This window comes from Emydura macquarii, unplaced genomic scaffold (genome assembly GCF_026122565.2).
Source record: "Emydura macquarii macquarii isolate MOO-44397 ecotype Brisbane River unplaced genomic scaffold, CSIRO-AGI_Emac_v2 contig_2246, whole genome shotgun sequence".
Classification (NCBI taxonomy): domain Eukaryota; kingdom Metazoa; phylum Chordata; order Testudines; family Chelidae; genus Emydura; species Emydura macquarii.
Genome location: NW_027132383.1, coordinates 644,320 through 662,312, shown reverse-complemented (window position 1 = coordinate 662,312; position 17,993 = coordinate 644,320). Strand labels below are relative to the sequence as shown.

The window sequence follows — 17,993 nt, the reverse complement described above, 5'->3', positions numbered from 1 at the left end:
GAAGTAGGCAAAATAATGGAACCCTTGGAAAAACCCATTAAGGTAATCCAGGGAGAAGCCCATCAGGGCAGCATCCAACATGCATCAGAGGGAGCATCCATCAGCTGTGATCACCTGTGCGGAGTGCTAATCACTCCTGTTATGTTAATTTCACTTTCTTTGTGGGGATTTAAGCGAATACAGTGGATTTTGTGCTGGTGAAATGTGTAGGAGAAAGCGACAGCCCTGGACCCCAAAGTTCTCTATCCACAGAACAGGCATGGCCACCCTGCCTCCTCTCTGACCTGGAGCAGTCTGCCTCTAGAGGAGAGGGCTGGGTTCAGTCTATGGCCCATTCAGTCCTTGATCTCTCTGCTGCAACTATATGTGGTGGCCAGCTGTGCTTTCTTAAAATGCTTCTACAAACCAGGAGCTCTCCCAATCTTACTTGGTAAATGGGGATGTTAACTTTTCATGGTACTGTCCTACAGAGATGGGCATCAGTAAATCCTCCATCTGCTCCTCTCTTTCAAGCTTTCTCTATGAAAGAATTGACTTCCCTATACATAAAGCAGTAGCGTGTACAAAGCGTACGTCACATCTTTGATTGCTGGCGTTCTCTCCTTACTAAATAATTGGACTAATGATTAACCAAGATAGCACAATAATTACAGCTGATATTGGTGCAACGGAAAATATTCAATTTGCATCCCGTTTATGTATATATAACATATGAATCACTTACAAAGGTTATATATGAATCCTAAAAACATTTAACTGACATTTAACTACCTCCCCCATTTTTAATCTATTGATTGCCGTGGACTCCTGAATTGACGTGTTCATTGACCTTCCGTCTATTCCAGTCTAGTCGATATCGGCTCCTATTCTGCTCTCATTGCAGTAGTATCTGAATGCCTTCCAGTCGTGTGTTAAGCAATGTGACTATGTGTCTGCCATGGGTTTTTTGTTCTCTCATGCTTGCCGCAGGAGAAGAAGCTTGTGCAGTGGAGTGTCTTGTTTTGAGCTTTGGTGTGGAAGGTGATAAGGCTTGTGATGATCTCTTAGTTCCTGGGGGAGTTGGTTCCACAGTCTCAGACCAGCCCCCTGAGAAGATTCTGCATACAGCTCTCAGTCCAACGCATTTTGTAAGACACGGAACATTTGCTCCCAAACAGAACGCGTGGCTATCCATGAAATTATCCAGTGGCCCTTACCCAGAGGATTTGGGATGAAAATAATAGATGAAGGATCTCTTGATCATTGATCAGCTTTATTTGTGTCACAGTCACTGTGATGACCTTGAGGGCAAAGGTCGGAATTAATGTGTTGATGGAGGAGAAACGCGGCCTTGGAGCCCACTCATTGTAAATACATTTTTGTGGTTGCAGAACAGCTTAAGCAGGGCTAATCCAGGCCTCTTTTTGTCCTGTTAAAAAACAACCAGAAAGTTCAGAGGAAGATGCTTTGTGATGGACCCTGTAGAAAACCCTTGAGTAGATGGATTGATAGGACAAGGCTGTCGTGCAGTTTGGTTGATGATTCATTCAAAGGATTGAAAGAAAAGTAGTTGGGCTCTCGACCCCACTATTAATCATAGCTGTAATCATGCATTTAATGAACATGACAGCTCCTGTTCCCTCCGGAGAGGCGCGTGGAGTCTCACAGCTGGGCTAGGTACAACAATCACTTCTCAGCGCACTTGCTTGATAACGCACAGATCTGCCAGAGCAGGCAGTGTCGGAGACAGATGATGCAGTAAGAGAAACAACCCCTTTCCATGGGCTGTGTATTTTCTTACAGATGATGTGCCTCAGATGGACAAAATCATTAATTTAAAAAAAAAGATAAACGGGGGCCCATAATGCAAGATATAAAATATCAAGCCCACTGCAGCTGTGCTGTGTGTAATCAGTTAAAAACTCCTTAATGTGCAGTTCCTTAATGCTATCTGCAGTAGCCTTTTGTGTGTGTGTGTGTGTGTGTGTGTGCGCGCGCTCTCTCTGCTGCCTTCTGAGTGTTCACATGGGAAGGGTGCTTTATATGCATCTATTTACATGGGTGCATCTGGAGAGTTCCAGGTGATGGAGGAAAGTGGAATCTGGGATGCATGACTTGCCAGGCAGATCCAAGAGCAGTATTTATTCCTGGATTTGTAGACCCATTTTTGAATTGGCTGCTGGCTCCTGACTTGCTGAGAGGCACGTGTCATTTAGAGAGAGGCCCGAATTAGAATCTGATTTCATTAATTATTTGTATTATTGTACACCTGGGTGCCCAGTACTTTCCCTGGGTCCAAACCCATCACTACAGCTTTGTGTTCCTGAAGCTTGAAGGAACCTGTTTCCCATTTCTGGTTCTAATACAGCTCAAGATGCAGAAATTTTGCAAAGTCAGCTCTGATTCCATCAAACACACAATGCTTTGGAGGGGAAGGAGGCTTGTCAGATCTAGTCCAGTCTCCACCCAGTTTCTGCATGCTCTAGCTATCAGCACTAAGCCGCCTTTAGGTTTCTTCACCACCACCACCCCCCCCTCCAGTGAGGAGGGTTTATGACTTCGGAGCCTTTCAGAGACATCTGAGTAGGTGAGGGCGAGCTCGGTGTAAGAGTTTACACCATGATCACCAGCATTAGCAGGTTCTTTTAGCAAGAGTAGTGAGAAGAATCAAGAAAGTAACGACTTGAGTCATTACCACTGTTTACTAATTTAACCCGGCCCCTGCTCCCTGCATCTGCTGTGTTAATGTCACTGTAGCGGATGGAACGTGCGGTGCAGCGGATGGGCTTGTTCTGTGTATACTCTCCAACAATCTCAGTGGTTATGGCTTACCGGAGGCACCCTTCCTGAACAGAGCGTTGAAAGCGCCAGGAACTGCTGAGTTCTAATACTTGCTCTTGTGCTGACTCCCCCGTGGCCTTATACCAGGCACTTAACGTTTCTCCATCAGTTTCCCCATCTGCACAATGGGCAGAATCGATCTAAATACTAGCAGCCCAAACTTTCAGTGATTTTTTTGTTGACTGTCTCACATTTTGGTCGACCAACTTGAGACTCCTTTAAAGAGCTTGATTTCCAAGGGCAGGTGCTCAGCATTTGTCAGACCCCTTTACAGTTGCAAAGACAAACCTGCCAGGAGTGACTTAGGTATACTTATTTATTCCTGCTTCAGCACATGGGGGTGGACTAGATGGCCCTCCTGAGGTCCCTTCCAGCTTGACAATTAGTGATTCTGGGGTAAACTGGGCTCTAAAGTCAGTAATCAAATTAGAGTCTGGGTCAGCACTGTTGTCTAGATGAACCCACTTGCAGGACTGTGGCCATAGATTGTATCCGTGACATCTCTTTTATTTATTTATTTTCAAGATTTGCAAAATATGTTACATGTGTTTAAAATTCTTTTTGCACCAGGGAAACATTTTTTTAAAAATTGAGACTGAAACCGTGTGTACTGGGTAAAAAAGCCCAGTGTATTAAACCCGCTTCCAAACTGTTAAATGTTAAAAGGCTAATACATAACTATGCAGTTTTTTTTAACCAAGAGCATTACATAACTAATGGACCATTTCCATCTGTGTAAATATTTAGGCAGCTTTTAAATAGGTTTCGGAGCATGTCCAGTTTGGGTAAATAATTAGGGAGTTTTCTAAAATGAAAGCAGCTCTATGAAGCGATTTTTCTGTTCCAGCCATCAGTCTATTGGTTTTTGTTCTGTCAGTTAAAAATTCCAGCCACACATTTTTCTAACTTCTGCAATAGACAAGAATGACTCTGGGTTGTTATAACTCTGTGTTTAGGATGTTAGTTATTTGTGGTAAAATTCCTTAGGGGAACGTATGCATTGTTCATGCATCATAGCACATTTTTAATCCTTAATCTCTTGACAGTTTTAAATGTCCATATAATGGTGCGGCTCCTTGCCAGACGGCAAGTTAAAAGAGTACAGAAGTTGTATAAAAAGCATTAGTCCATGGGTTTGTGTTTTACATGTATACATTTCAAATCAGCTACACAGAAATGGTTAGATCTATCTTTCCGTAATGACTCCTGGCTAAGACTTGGTGGGTCAAATTATTTCAGACAGCAACCTGGCTCGCAAGCCCAGAAATGCAACTGCGAGTCCACATGCGCATGCAATTACACATGGGAATCAAATAGGGAGAGGCATTTTACGCAGCATTGGTGAGACCACTGCTAGAATACCGTGTCCAATTCTGGGGTCCACACTTTAAAAAGGCTGTCGAATAATTGCGGAGGGCTCTGGGAAGAGCTACAGAAAAGATTCAAGGTTTGAAAAGCTGCCTTACAATGAGAGACTTCAGTGCCCAGTCTGCTGAGTTGATCCAAGAGAAGGTTAGTAGCCATGGCGGTGGATATAAGAGGCTTGGGAAGGCTAAGCCTCCCTAAACAGCTGCTGCCGGTAGCTCCAGCGCCACCTCTCCCGCCCAGGCCCTGCTCTTGCTCGGCCCCCTCACTTTTCGCTCCCTTCTCCCTGTCTGCCACTCACGCCTCTTCACCCTCTCCACTGAGAGCTGTGAGTGGCGGGTGAGGGGGCCTTGGGAAAGGGGGCCAAGCAGGGGTGGAACTGGGCGGAATGGGGTGGTGCCATGGTCTAAGCGCTGGTGCTTCCCTTCCCCCCCCAGCCTCCGCAAAGGCAGGAGTCATGTGCCGCCCATAGAATCATAGAGTTGGAAGGGACCTCAGGAGGTATCTAGTCCAACCCCCTGCTCAAAGCAGGACTAACCTCAGCTATATCATCCCAGCCAGGGCTTTGTCAAGCCTTAGCTTAAAAACCTCTAAAGATGGAGATTCCACCACCTCCCTAGGTAACCCATTCCAGTGCTTCACCACCCTCCTAGGGACAAACTTTTTCCTAATGTCCAACCTCCCCCACTGCAACTTGAGACCGTTGCTCCTTGTTCTGTCGTCTGCCACCACTGAGAACAGCCTAGCTCCATCCTCCCTGGAACCCCCCTTCAGATAGTTGAAGATCAAATCCCCCCTCAGTCTTCTCTTCTGCAGACTAAACAAGTCCAGTTCCCTCAGCCTCTCTTCCTAAGTCATGTACCCCAGCCCCCCTAATAATTTTCATTGCCCCCCACTAGACTTTCTCCAGTTTGTCCACATCTTTCCTGTAGTAGGGGCCCAAAACTGGACACAATACTCCAAATGTGGCCTCACCAGTGCTGAATAGAGGGAAATAATCACTTCCTTCGATCTACTGGCAATGCTCCTACTAATGCAGCCCAATATGCCGTTAGCCTTCTTGGCAACAAGGGCACACTGCTGACTCATATCCATATCTTGTCCACCACCAGGTCCTTTTCTGCAGAACTGCTGTGTAGCTAGCCTATCGGTCCCCAGTCCGTATCAGTGCATGGGATTCTTCCGTCCTAAGTGCAAGACTCTGCACTTGTCCTTGTTGAACCTCATCAGATTTCTTTTGGCTCAATCCTCCAATTTGTCTAGGTCACTCTGTATCCTATCCCTACCTTCCAGGGTATCTACCACTCCCCCCAGCTTAGTGTCATCTGCAAACTTGCTGAGGGTGCAATCCACCCCGTCCTCCAGATCATTGATGAAGATGTTGAACAAATGTTAGTAGGTGACTTGATCTGGTGCTTAATTTGCGCCAGGTCTGAGCCCCGGCACCTCTACACTTAGCAGTTTATAGCCCCGGCACCTCTGGGCTTTGCTGTGTCAGTTATCAAAGTAAAAAAATTGCTTGAGCCCCAGCACCCCTTTCTTTTCAAATTAAGCACTGTAATATAGGCTGTAAGTACCTACACAGGGAGGAGGGATCTGATGTCTACCAGACAAAGACATTGTGAGAGCCACTAGCTGGAAGTTGAACTAAGGCAAATTTAAACTGGAAGTAATAGAACAGTCAAGATAATGAACCCGTGGTGCCGCCTTCCGAAGAATGTGATCGATTGTCCATCACTTAGGGTCTTTTGGAAATATCTGCTCCTGCTCAACCATAACGTATTCGGCTGGATGCAGGAATCACTGGGTGAGGTTCTCTGGCCTGTGCTGTGCAGGAGGTCAAACTAGATGGTCATGATGGTCTCTTCTGGCTTTAAAATGTATGACTCGAATGTTTAGATCAGGAAATTTCGGTTCTAATCCCATATGAGCCACTTATTTGTAGTGTCCCTAAGGCCAGTCACTTCATCTCCGTTTACCTCGGTATCCCCATCTGTAAAACGAGATCACAAATCAATACCCACCCTGAGAGTGTGTTGAGATTCTTGGATGAAAGACGTTCTGTAAGTGCCCTGTATTCTTCTTTATTATTGGCGAGGAACGTTCAAGTGGCTGTTTGATGTGTGCAAGCTACCGGCAGGCTGTGTGTGCAAAGAGAAGTGCTCAAATTTAGTAGTATTCATGCCCCAAATGGGCCTTTCATGCACCAAATAATAGAACTGCCCAATTCCTTGAGCCTGGCTGTCGGAGCTCAGCCTGAGTTGGTTTTAACTCCTGTTTGATAAGCCCGATTTCACTCGAGAGCCCCGTGTCTGAACTGAGATCTGTTTTGTCTCTGAATAGCTGAAGGTTTCTAGCTGATTGTGTGCAATTACCTCCTTCCCTGACCCCAGAAGTCCCCTTTGCACCGTATTAAGTTGAGCCCAGCAGAGGTGTGGGGAGGGGCGGAGGGCGGGGGGGTGTTCTTGGGAAGGATAAAGAGGAGAGTGGCAGTTCCATTGGCTGACAGCAGGTGATAGAGCCTGGCTGCGTGAATGCCCCTTCCTGTATCACTCTGTGGCCCAGGGCACAAGTTTGTTCCACATCCCAGGTTTGTCACTTAACAGCTCAGTATACGGCCTTGCGCCACCAGGCCCAGTGCTTTGTCTGGTTCAACCCCATTGGTCTCCTTAAAGCCTGTTCTTGCAGTGTAAACTGTCTCCCTGCTACGAGACGCTTGCACCCGCAGCTGCTGCATGCCTGCACTGGACGGTAGCCCTTCAAAGCTGGCTACTGTCTTTCCCCCGGCATCAGGTTTATAGAGTCAAATGCTTACCCTGGCGGCTGGAAGCCGCATGAGATGTTTGCTGGCTGCAGATGGTCTGCCTTTCCCAACCTGGGGCTGGTGCTCGGAATGAGGCCATCGTTGATTCAGACCAACTGGACAGAGCTGCCTGTGGTGGTTAGAGTCGGAGACCGGGAGCCAAGGCTCCTGAGTTTTATTCCCAGCTCTCCCGTTGACTTGCTGTGTAACCTTAGAGCGAGATATTTAACTACCTGGTTGTACCTCAGTTTCCCCCTTGTGTAAAATAGGGATAAAATGCTTCCTAGTATGAGGCTTACGTGGTGTCTGTAAACCGGCTTGCAGTGTCTGGATTACAGGTGCTATAGAAGTGCAGAGCAATAATACTGTATTAGAAGGTCGTTTATTCATGTGAGGAAAAGGGAAAGAAAAATGGAAGCTGTAAGTGGGCTCCTGGCCTCTCTTGGAGAGGAGAGACAAGGAACCATAATACAAAACACTGGAGCATATTGTAGGGAATCGTCTGCACTGACATCTGCTGTCTGATCAGACAGATGCATTGGCTTGTCTTTTTCCACCTCTGACTTTTGCAGTTCTATGAAACTATCGCCAAAAACATAGTCATCGTTAAAGGTCACTTCTGCAAACAGGGCTCATGAAATCAAGAGGTTGTTCCTCTACAAAATGTGCTTTCTCCTTGTTACACCCATAGTGCATTTGGAAAGGGGTGGGGCCTACACTGCAATTTAAGATGAATTGTATAGGTTTTAAAGTATAGCTTTAATCTAGCTGGCGGAGGTAACCACTGCGCTGAGTACGCGGTAGTGCCGGCTACATCATGGACTAGCCTGCCAGGGAACCTGGATACATAGGTGGGCAGCTAGCCCTCGCTGGGGTCCATGCCACCATATTTCACTGCTTTTGTTACCCACACTCGCTAGATTAAATCTAGCACGGGTAGGGCAGCGTACACTCACTGCTGATACATGCTCCACTGCAGCATAGGCGTACCCTGAGATACAGTACAAGCTTTCGCCCCCACTTCAGCAAAGCACTCAAGCACATTCTGAAATCCATCCTTATTCAGCAAAGCATTGGTGTAAGAGTAGGCAGTTGTTTAAGTGCCTGGCTGAATTCATGGCCTTAAGCTTAGTCTCTGCCGCAGTTAGGCACCCGTGGCTGTCCTGGGCCAGATGACTCAGGCTCACATGGCTTGGGCTAAGGGGCTGTTTAATTGCCATGTAGACATTGGGCTCGGGCTGGAGCCCGGCTTCTAGGACTAGCAAGGTGGCAGAGTCCCAGAGCTTGCCTGAACATCTATCACAATTAAACACCCCTGAGCCCGACCCTGAGTCAGCTGCGCAGGCCGAGGGTGGGTTTTTAATTGCAGTGTAGACAGACGTATGGCGGATTCCAAATGCTTCTCTCACTGAAATGTACAAGTAACCGCACAAGCAGTATGTGAGCTGTATTTATTCTGCTATAAGCGTCCCTTCTCTGGGGACTGCATTGCTGGGAATAAAGTTCAGTTCATTATGTAGGTTCAGCTTCATGCTGGTGTTTGTGCCATGCACAGGCATTCAAGAGCCTAGCGCAGGGATCCCTATTAGACTAGAAACGTTCAGGCAGGCGTTTCATTTATTTATTCGTTTAGTTAAAGATGGATTTCTTTTTTTTAATTCCCCAAGAAGTGAAAGTTCTGCAAAATGCTAAACACCTTCTGCTCTTTAGGTTCAGTACAGATTTGCTTGAACTTTTTAGCACCTTTCCACTCCGACATGTTTTGGTTTTAGTACCTCTTTTCAAGCAAGCTAGTTTATGTGCATTTTTTAACACTGAAAACTATCTGAAAAGGTGCCTGGCTGTTCTTGTCAAAACTCCCACAGTGAGACAGGCTCTGCAGAAGGGGGAAGGGGGAAACGAGCAGAAAGCAAAGTTAAAAAAGAAAAGATGCGAAATAAATGCAGCCGCAACTTCAGCGTCCGGTTAATATTCTGTTAAATTGCGGCAAAACCAAATCCAGTTGTTGGCCAATTGTATTAATCTGTTCGCTGTCCAGATGTTTGCAGTGACTGACTGCTTTCGTTTTCGCCCCGTGGCTGGGATGTTTGATGCCTCTGATAGACAGGCATGTGACACCCACTCCTGGATTGCGACTGCGCCAGCATTTTATTTGCACATGGAACAGATGGGGCTGTGCCGTCACCGGTGGGCCGAGTGACAGCTCGAGTGAAGGGAGAGCTCAGTGACACGCTATCAAATTCCACTCACTCACTTGGTAACACACTCGGGCTGGCAGGTGAGTGACTGAGCTGCACTCTTACCACCTGGAACTCCAAGATACAGGAGTTTTTTTAATTTTGTTTTAATTCCCTCTTTCATGTGCCAGTCAAGGACAATTTAATTGTGTGTGTGCATGTCCACGAGTCCGTCAGTCTGAACATGACGGAGCATGGGGCATCCCCACGGCTGCTACAGCAGGGCTTTGGAGGGCCCTGAAGAGGCCCCAGGCATTCCTTCTCTCATGTATTTAGCCAGGTGGGTCTCGCTCACATGCTCAGAGTCCAACTGATGGCCATATCTGGGACTGGGAAGGAATTTTGCCCCAGGTCAGATTGGCAGGGACCTCGAGGGGGTTTTGCTTTCCTCTGCAGTGTGGGGTGCATGTCACTTGCCGGGATTACCTGGGTACATCTCACTGAATCATTCAGCTGCCATGGAAGGGGCCTCAGGCACTTGTGCCCCTTACACAGTCTTACGCAGGCATGGAGCGCGTGCTGGATCAGGGTGGGTGTGTGCTTTATTAGTCAATTTGACACCCAACCCTGGTCCTCAGAGGAAGTTTTTGGGATGCTCTTTCACACCAAGCTAAAGATACAGAGCAGTTTTTTTCCAATGGCAAACCACACACCCAGCCCTCTCCCAAACTGCTTATTTCCTTGTCTCTTGCTGTAGAATCTCCTGAGACACCAGCAGTGCCCAGGCCCACAAAGAGCGTATTCACCCCTGTGTGAACTTTACATGCCACCTCCTGCATGTTAATCAATAAGATATTGAGTGTCTCGTGAATTCCAGCTAAATTCTTGGCTCTGAATGAATTGTAATGAGTGTGTCTCTGTTTCTTTCTCTCTTTGAACAGCAAGGTTGGATTGTACGCCCAGCAGTCCCGGCTATTCTCCTCCCAGCTGTCTGAACAGATCAGCTACAAGCCGATACATCGCAAGGTCTGTATTCCCAAGAAAGAATGGCAAGATCCCCTTTCGCATGGTGCCAATGATGTATGCACATGATGGTGCAAGAAGCCGGATAACCAGCTGTTTAACTGGCCATTTAGCCGATGTGGCTTCTGATTGCTAAGCTGCTGGTTTTCTCCTGCTGTCTGCTATAAGGTTGCAATAAATGAGACAAAATGACAAGGTTTCTATTTTGGAAGCTTGTGTGTGTTCCAGTGGCGATGTCCTGTGCTGAGACCCAACTCCTGTCCCTGAGCAGAGAATGCAGAATTACAGATCCATCCCCTGAATAAGCCATTTCACAATGACTTTCCTCTCGGTCCGTGTTGGATGTTCTCCTGGGACAGCTGTATTTCCGTCTTGAATGTTTCAATAGTCATCATGTTGTCCTTTGTCTCCAATGCAGCACAGTTTGCTTCAGCATTGTAGATGTCTATGCTCCTCCTTCCCCATCAGCTCCCTAATGAAGGACTTGGAGAACTCTCTCTTTGCCTGGTTTTTCCAAGCCATGTCACGTGTGTGGGTAGAAGCTGTTGATCAGGGTCCCAATACATGTGCTGTTTGCCTACCAGTAAACTGCCGATCATCAGCCATGGCAATGGGAAAGCGAAGTGTGGAGTGAATGACATTGCCTATTCCAGCCACTTATACCCGCATGACCTTGGTTGTGCCTGTCCTTTCCTTTGTGCAACAGACATGAAGCCTTTCACAGAATAGCTAAGAATCTCTAAGTGCAGGCAAGATCCCTTGGCTTATAATAGATTAAAATTGCTCCAGACTTGCATTGCTTCCATGGGTGTATAATTCCTGGTATTCTGGCTACATCTTGTTGTGACCTTTCTTGAAGTAATGCTTGTAATGCTCCAGTAGTTTTCAGAACTCTTTTGTATAGTCCATCAGGTGCCCAACCGTTAGATGTATGCTAGATAATAGAGATTATCCTCTGAAAAATTACACTGGAAAAAGTCATCGTGGGGTTCCTTACTTGTGTCTTGGTGACTCCAGAATTAATTTCCTCGGTGTGGAAATTAAAGCGTGGCTTTTTAGTCTGCCTAAAAAGCTTCCCCTGGGATCAGAGTGTCAAACTGGGTTCTTTTCTTGGTTGTGCATCACTACTAATAAAAAAATCTGCTATCAGAATTTAGTTAACAATAGAATCCAGCTCACCAGCTGTGCTGTGACTTGCAGGTCTAACAGGAATAAAATGAAGCAGTCACTTATTTAGGTCAGTAAATTCCACAGCTCTGTCTAGATATACATAAAGCAGAACTGTTGAGTAAGAAGAAGCTCTTTTTAAATAGTCACTGTCTGACCATAATCTCATTAAAGTATTTTCTCTTTTTGGAGGCTCCTAATGCCAAACAGTGACTTGCCTTGTAGCCTTACTAGTCTGCATTGGCGCACGTTTTCTGAGACGTGTTCTGAGGACAGCCATTTGCAGTTGAAAAGTTGGCCACACCCTCTGCTGCTGCATTAGAAAAAATCATGGAGCAGGTCCTCAAGGAATTCATCTTAAGGCACTTAGACGAGAGGAAGGTGATCAGGAACAGTCAACACGGATTCACCAAGGGAAAGTCATGCCTGACCAATCTGATTGTTTTCTATGAAGAAGTGACTGGCTTTGTGGATGTGGTGAAAGCGGTGGACGTGATATACCTTGACTTTAGCAAAGCTTTTGATACGGTCTCTCACAGTATTCCTATCAGCAAGTTAAAGAAGTATGGGTTGGATGAATGGACTATAAAATGGATAGAGAACTGGCTAGAGCATAGGGCTCAACGAGTAGTGATCAATGACTCTATGTCTAGCTGGCAGCCGGTCACAAGCGGAGTGCCCCAGGGGTTGGTCCTGGGGCCGATTTTGTTCAACATCTTCATTAATGATCTGGAGGATGGGGTAGATTGCACCCTCAGCAAGTTTGCAGATGACACTAAACTGGGGGGACTGGTAGATACCCTGGAGGGCAGGGATAGGATACAGAAGGACCTAAACAAACTGGAGGATTGGGCCAAAAGAAATCTGATGAGATTCAACAAGGACAAGTGCAGAGTCCTCCACTTAGGATGGAAGAATCCCATGCACAGTTACAGACTGGGTACCGATGAGCTAAGCAGCAGTTCTGCAGAAAAGGACCTGGGAGTAACAGTGGATAAGAAGCTGGATGTGAGTCAGCAGTGTGCCCTGGTTGCCAATTAGTCTAATGGCATATTGGGCTGCATTAATAGGAGCATTGCCAGCAGATCGCGGGAAGTGATCATTCCCCTCTATTCGGCACTGGTGAGGCCTCATTTGGAGTATTGTGTCCAGTTTTGGGCCCCCCACTACAAAAAGGATGTGGGCAAATTGGAGAGAGTACAGCGGAGGGCAACAAAAATGATGAGGGGGCTGGAGCACAAGACTTATGAGGAGAGGCTGAGGAAACTAGGCTTGTTTAGTTTGCAGAACAGAAGAGTGAGGGGGGATTTGATAGCAGCCTTTAACTACCTGAAAGGGGGTTTCAGGGAGGATGGGGCTAGGCTGTTCTCAGTGGTGGTAGATGACAGAACAAGGAGCAATGGTCTCAAGTTACAGTGGGGAAGGTCTAGGTTGGACATTAGGAAAAAGTTTTTCACTAAGAGGGTGGTGAAGCACTGGAATGGGTTACCTAGGGAGGTGGTGGAATCTCCATCTTTGGAGGTTTTTAAGCTGCGGCTTGACAAAGCCCTGGCTGGGATGATTTAGCTGAGGTTAGTCCTGCTTTGAGCAGGGGGTTGGACTAGATGATTGGAAGATGGACTTCCAACTGTATGATTCTGTGATCATGGAGCCAGTTTAGGGAGGTGTCAAAGGAGGTCTTTTTATAGTCAGTGTTTTATGGCTGCCTAAAGTTGGCTTTATCTTATAAGACTTCAGAGAACACTAGACAGCCAGTAAATATTGACTCAAAATGTATTTGCCCCAGATAGACTCCTTATGTCAGTGCTGATCCTGGAAGATATTAGTGTTATCAGCCTAGTACATACTCCAGCACTCTGTGGGACTGGGAAGTCAAAACTGTGGATGGATATAGTTATCCCTGGTCTCCGAAGAAGGAACACTTGCAAAACGGGAAGAGAATTGGTGGAGTCTAGTTTTGTGTGCACCCCTCAGAAGTATTGTGCCCTCTGAAAGCTTCGTTCAGATCTTTTCTTCCATATAATTCAAAAATCAGCCCTCTCACTTTGTTGTACCAGACACAGGTCTCAATGCATCCCCTCTGCTTACCGATCTCCTGGACCATGGGAACTCTATAGTCACAGGGTAATTACCTGAATATTTCTGTCTCCTCAGTTGGAAATTTATCCTGGGATCCAACAGTCACAAAACGTGTGCTAAGAAATCTTTGAAATACTTGGTGGCTTCCTCTAGTATCTGCAATCAGTGATATTTGCTGTTACTATATGCTCCTACAAGGAACACGTAGGGCCCGAGTCATTGAAGTCCTTAAATACCTGCCTCATTTTAATCACATGAGAGCTCGGTGGAACAACTCTCCTGCTTAAAGTGAGGCATGTACTGAAATACCCTCTCAATCGGGACCTTCATAATTGTTTACATGCTGTGTGTGTTGTCCAAGCACCGATCATGACTAGAGGCGATCTGTGCTATGGAGTGTTTGTAAAAATATGCTTCAGTTCTTCAGAACTGCTGTCGACTCTGACCCTATCCCAGGTGCATCCTGCAAGGTGAGCTTCGTAGTGCAGATTTTTAGACACTCTGGGTAAAACTTTCAAAAGCGCCTAAATGCCTTAGGAGGCTGAATCCCATTGAATTTCAAGGAGATTGAGGCTCCTACATGTCTAAATCACTTTTGAAAGTTGGATTTGACTTCTGAGTCACTTAGGTGCTTTTGAAACATTTACCCTCGACTCTTGTGTTTGATGGAAGGAAGACTTCCCAGTATGTTTTTAAGGTGTTGCCTTGAAGTTAGGAACATGATCTAAATATTCCTGTCTCCTTCCATATAGCCGAGCTGTTCAACGGAGTTTGGCCATCATTCGTCAGGCCAAGCAGAAGAAAGAGAAGAAGAAGGAGTACTGCATGTACTACAACCGCTTTGGCAAATGTAACCGAGGGGAGAGCTGTCCCTACATCCATGATCCGGAAAAAGTAGCTGTTTGCACCAGGTGGGCACATGAACACGTAACTTTTCTTGTTGCAAGCATACACTTGTGCTTCCTTTCACTATGAGGGGACACACACCTCACCTGCAGTCAGTGCTCGCCCCTGTCACACATCTTAGCAAAACAGGGCCAAACAGTAACAACAGTTTGAATTTACATTGCATTTTCAGTTCCAAAGTGTGTGTCATGGCAGCAAAACATTATTTGAACCGGCGGGGGTGTGTGAGAGAGAAATATATTTGCTTTATTAAAGTAATGATGGTCTTAAATCTGGAGATCATCTTTCATCCCAAAGGATGCCAGAGCATTCAGGAATCACAAACACATACACATTTCTTATAGAGTCATAGAAATGTCGGGCTGGCAGGGACCTCAAGAGGTCATCGAGTCCAGCCCCCTGCTCTGAGCCAGGACCAAGTAAACCTAAACCATCCCTGACAGGTGTTTGTCTGACCTGTTCTTAAAAACCTCCAATGACGGGGATTCCACAACCTCCCTTGGAAGCCTGGTCTAGAGCTTAATTATCCTTAGAGTTAGAAAGTTTTTTCCTAATATCTAACCTAAGTCTCCCTTGCTGCAGATTAAGCTTGTTACTTCGTGTCCTACCTTCGGTGAACATGGAGAACCACTGATCACCGTCCTCTTTAGAACAGCCCTTTACATTGTTATCAGGACCCCCCTCAGTCATCTTTTCTGAAGATGAAACATGGCCCGGTTTTTAACCTTTCCTCAGAGGTCAGGTTTTTCTAAACCTTTTCTCGTTTTTATTGCTCTGCTCTGGACTCTCTCTGATTTGTGCACATCTTTCTTGAAGTGCGGTGTCCAGAACTGGACACAGGACTCCAACTGAAGTCTCTCCAGTGCCAAGAAAGCAGGACAAATACCACCCGCTCTGACAAGCCTGGTTTAAGCACACGTTAGTAATAATTCCAGCATACATCCATAACTCTTAGTGCACACCACATGTACATCATGCAAGAATATTAATGATCAGTGACTTGTTAGTTTTCAAAAGATACCTCACAAGACGTATTGTGATCAAAGATTATTACCATAGTATGTAAGGTGTGAATACAGGGGCACTTAGGGTCACAACACCCCAGAATGGTATTAGCCTTTTTCACAACTGCATCACATTGCTGGCTTATATTCAATTTGGTGATCCACTATAACCCCAGATCCTTTTCAATGGTACCACCACCTAGCCAGTTATTTCCCATTGTGTATTTGTACATTTGATTTTTCCTTCCTAAGTGCAAAGTGCTTTGCACTTGTCTTTTATCGTAGTTCATCCGGCTGATTTAAAACAAGTTTTATAATTTGTCTGGGTTGTTTTGAATTCTATTCCTATCTTCCAAAGTGCTTGCAAGCCCTCCCAGCCTGATGTCATCCGCACATAGTATAAGTGTACTATCCACTCCATTATCCAGGTCATTATTGAAAATATTGGATGGTACCGGACTCAGGAGAGACTTCTACAGGACCCCCACTTCTGCAGGACCCCACTCAGGAGAGACTTCTCCCTTCCTTCCCTCCCCCTCCCGCAGTTTGACAGTGAACCATTGATAACTAATCTTTGAGTACACTCTTTCAACCAGTTGTGCGCCCACCTTATTGTAATTTCATCTGACCACGTCCCTAATAATTAAGTTGTTTTACTGCAGCAAAAGATCGAAGTAGTAACTTGTGTAGCCTGTTTAAGAATCAGCATTAATACTAAATCAACATTAACACTAGGTAGCGTGAAGTTCCACATCCCTTAAATTTAATAGTAAAGCTTAGAACTTATCAAACACTGATCCTTCTCATCTTTGTACGGCCAAGTATTATCTCTGTTGGATGGGAAAATTGAGGCAGAGAGTAACCGATTTACCCAAGGCCAAAGAACAAGGTTGATTTCTTTTGCCCATACTATTCAACACCACTCCATCTTTAGAGGTCTTTTAAGGCCTGGCTTGACAAAGCCCTGGCTGGGTTGATTTAATTGGAGTTGGTCCTGCTTTGAGCAGTGGGTTGGACTAGATGACCTCCTGAGGTCTCTTCTAACCCTGATCTTCTATGATTCTATATACATGCTGCCACCAGGCAAACTGGGCAGGTGACATGGATATCAGAGAAGCATGGGGTTTTAGCCTGCACTTTAAACCTCAAGCACTGCTACAAAGTCTATCCTCCTCCTTTCCCATGTTTATTCTGTGCTCGTATTTTTAATCAGATTATGATCCAGTTTAGCATATCGATTATAAAACCCTCTCCTTGGGAGTGTGTCTAGCATTTAGTAAAGGAGCAAGGGCTTCTGGTTTGAATTGTAGCAGGCATGAGCTTCCCTGCCTCTCAGGTTAGGTTTTCCCCTTAGTGGAGTGTGTGAAGAAATAAAACACCTGGGCTCTGTTGCAACCACTCTGCTCTCCAGCAGGCTTCGTCTGCACATGCCCACTTTCAGCCCAGTCCATTTTTCCTGGAACTAAGATGTTGCGCACGCAAACCCATTTCCTAGCACTCCTGACTATGGACTAGGCCTTCTGAACAAACAACTCCTCGAGTCTGAATCTTGAGGTGGGATGTTTAGAAAACGCCTCTGAGATGGGAAAGAGCCTGTGCTACAATCAGACACTTCTTTATAACTAATCCCAGTTAACAAGCAGTTAAGACAAGCTTCAAGATGCACCCCACCTGCCTGGTCCTTTCAGAAGAAGAAAATGCCAAGCTAAGGGGAAAGTTTCCAACGTTCCATGCCTCCTGGACATCTCTGTCAGTGACCCACACACAGACCTCACTTCTGCTTCCAACTCCGACCTCATCTGCCCGTCACATAGTACCCACAGACCTTGCCGCAGCAGTGGGCCCACACCTCTAGAGCTGATCTAGATTGCTGCTGTTCAGTTTTGGCGTTAATGCTGTGCTTTCTGTCACGCAGCGGTTGGGCCGACTCCAGCTTTGCTCGCTGTCCTACATGCTCCACAGAAAAATAAACCTGTTTTACAAATTACTGAGTTAGACCCGTAGCGTTCTGCAGACCGTCATTCCTCACGCCGCCTCCTGGGGCCCAATCCTGTGACATTCGGAAGGCACGCAGCAGCTTGCAGGATTGGCCCTACGATTCTAGCACGTCTGAAATGAAGAGATGAAACGTATTATACACCTGAGGTCTGTGGTGCACTTACCTGATACACCACACCCAACCTGTGTGAGTACTGTGCCTGTTAAAAATATAAGCCATGGGCTGGGGAGTATCTTCTACAGGGATTAGTCTGGCTTCATATAAAACCTCCAATAAATCCATCATTTTTTCCTAAAAACACCTGCTATAGTTCAGTGGGGTGTGGCAGCACATTTCCGTCCTAAACTGTGTAATGTTGCCGCACACTGTGATGTTCTGCTCCAGAAGTTCATAGAATCATAGAAGATGAGGGTTGGAAAGGACCTCAGGAGGTCATCTTGTACAACCCCCTGCTCAGCTCAGCTTGCTGTCTCCTTATAAATCCTTTTGTAGCAACATGCTAAGGGTGGACAGTACTCGCCAATGGATGCAAGGGGTTCAACCCCAAACTGTGCTTGTGTGGATCTTTCTTACCATTGACCTGGAGGAGTCATTCTCTTTGTCAACACGTGTGAAGCTTGTCGCGCCAATAAGGCCTCATTGAACTGAAC

At 46.0% G+C, this 17,993-nt stretch overlaps 1 protein-coding gene across 2 annotated transcripts in view; it reads left to right on the top strand.

Moving 5' to 3' along the window:
• ZC3H3 (zinc finger CCCH-type containing 3) overlaps positions 1-17,993 on the top strand; it is a 318,307-nt gene that overhangs the window by 207,933 nt on the left and 92,381 nt on the right. For both annotated transcript variants that reach the window (XM_067560071.1, XM_067560072.1), the window contains exons 6-7: positions 10,107-10,191; positions 14,187-14,345. In XM_067560071.1, coding sequence (XP_067416172.1) covers positions 10,107-10,191; positions 14,187-14,345 — 244 coding nt within the window. The remainder of the gene's footprint in view (positions 1-10,106; positions 10,192-14,186; positions 14,346-17,993) is intronic.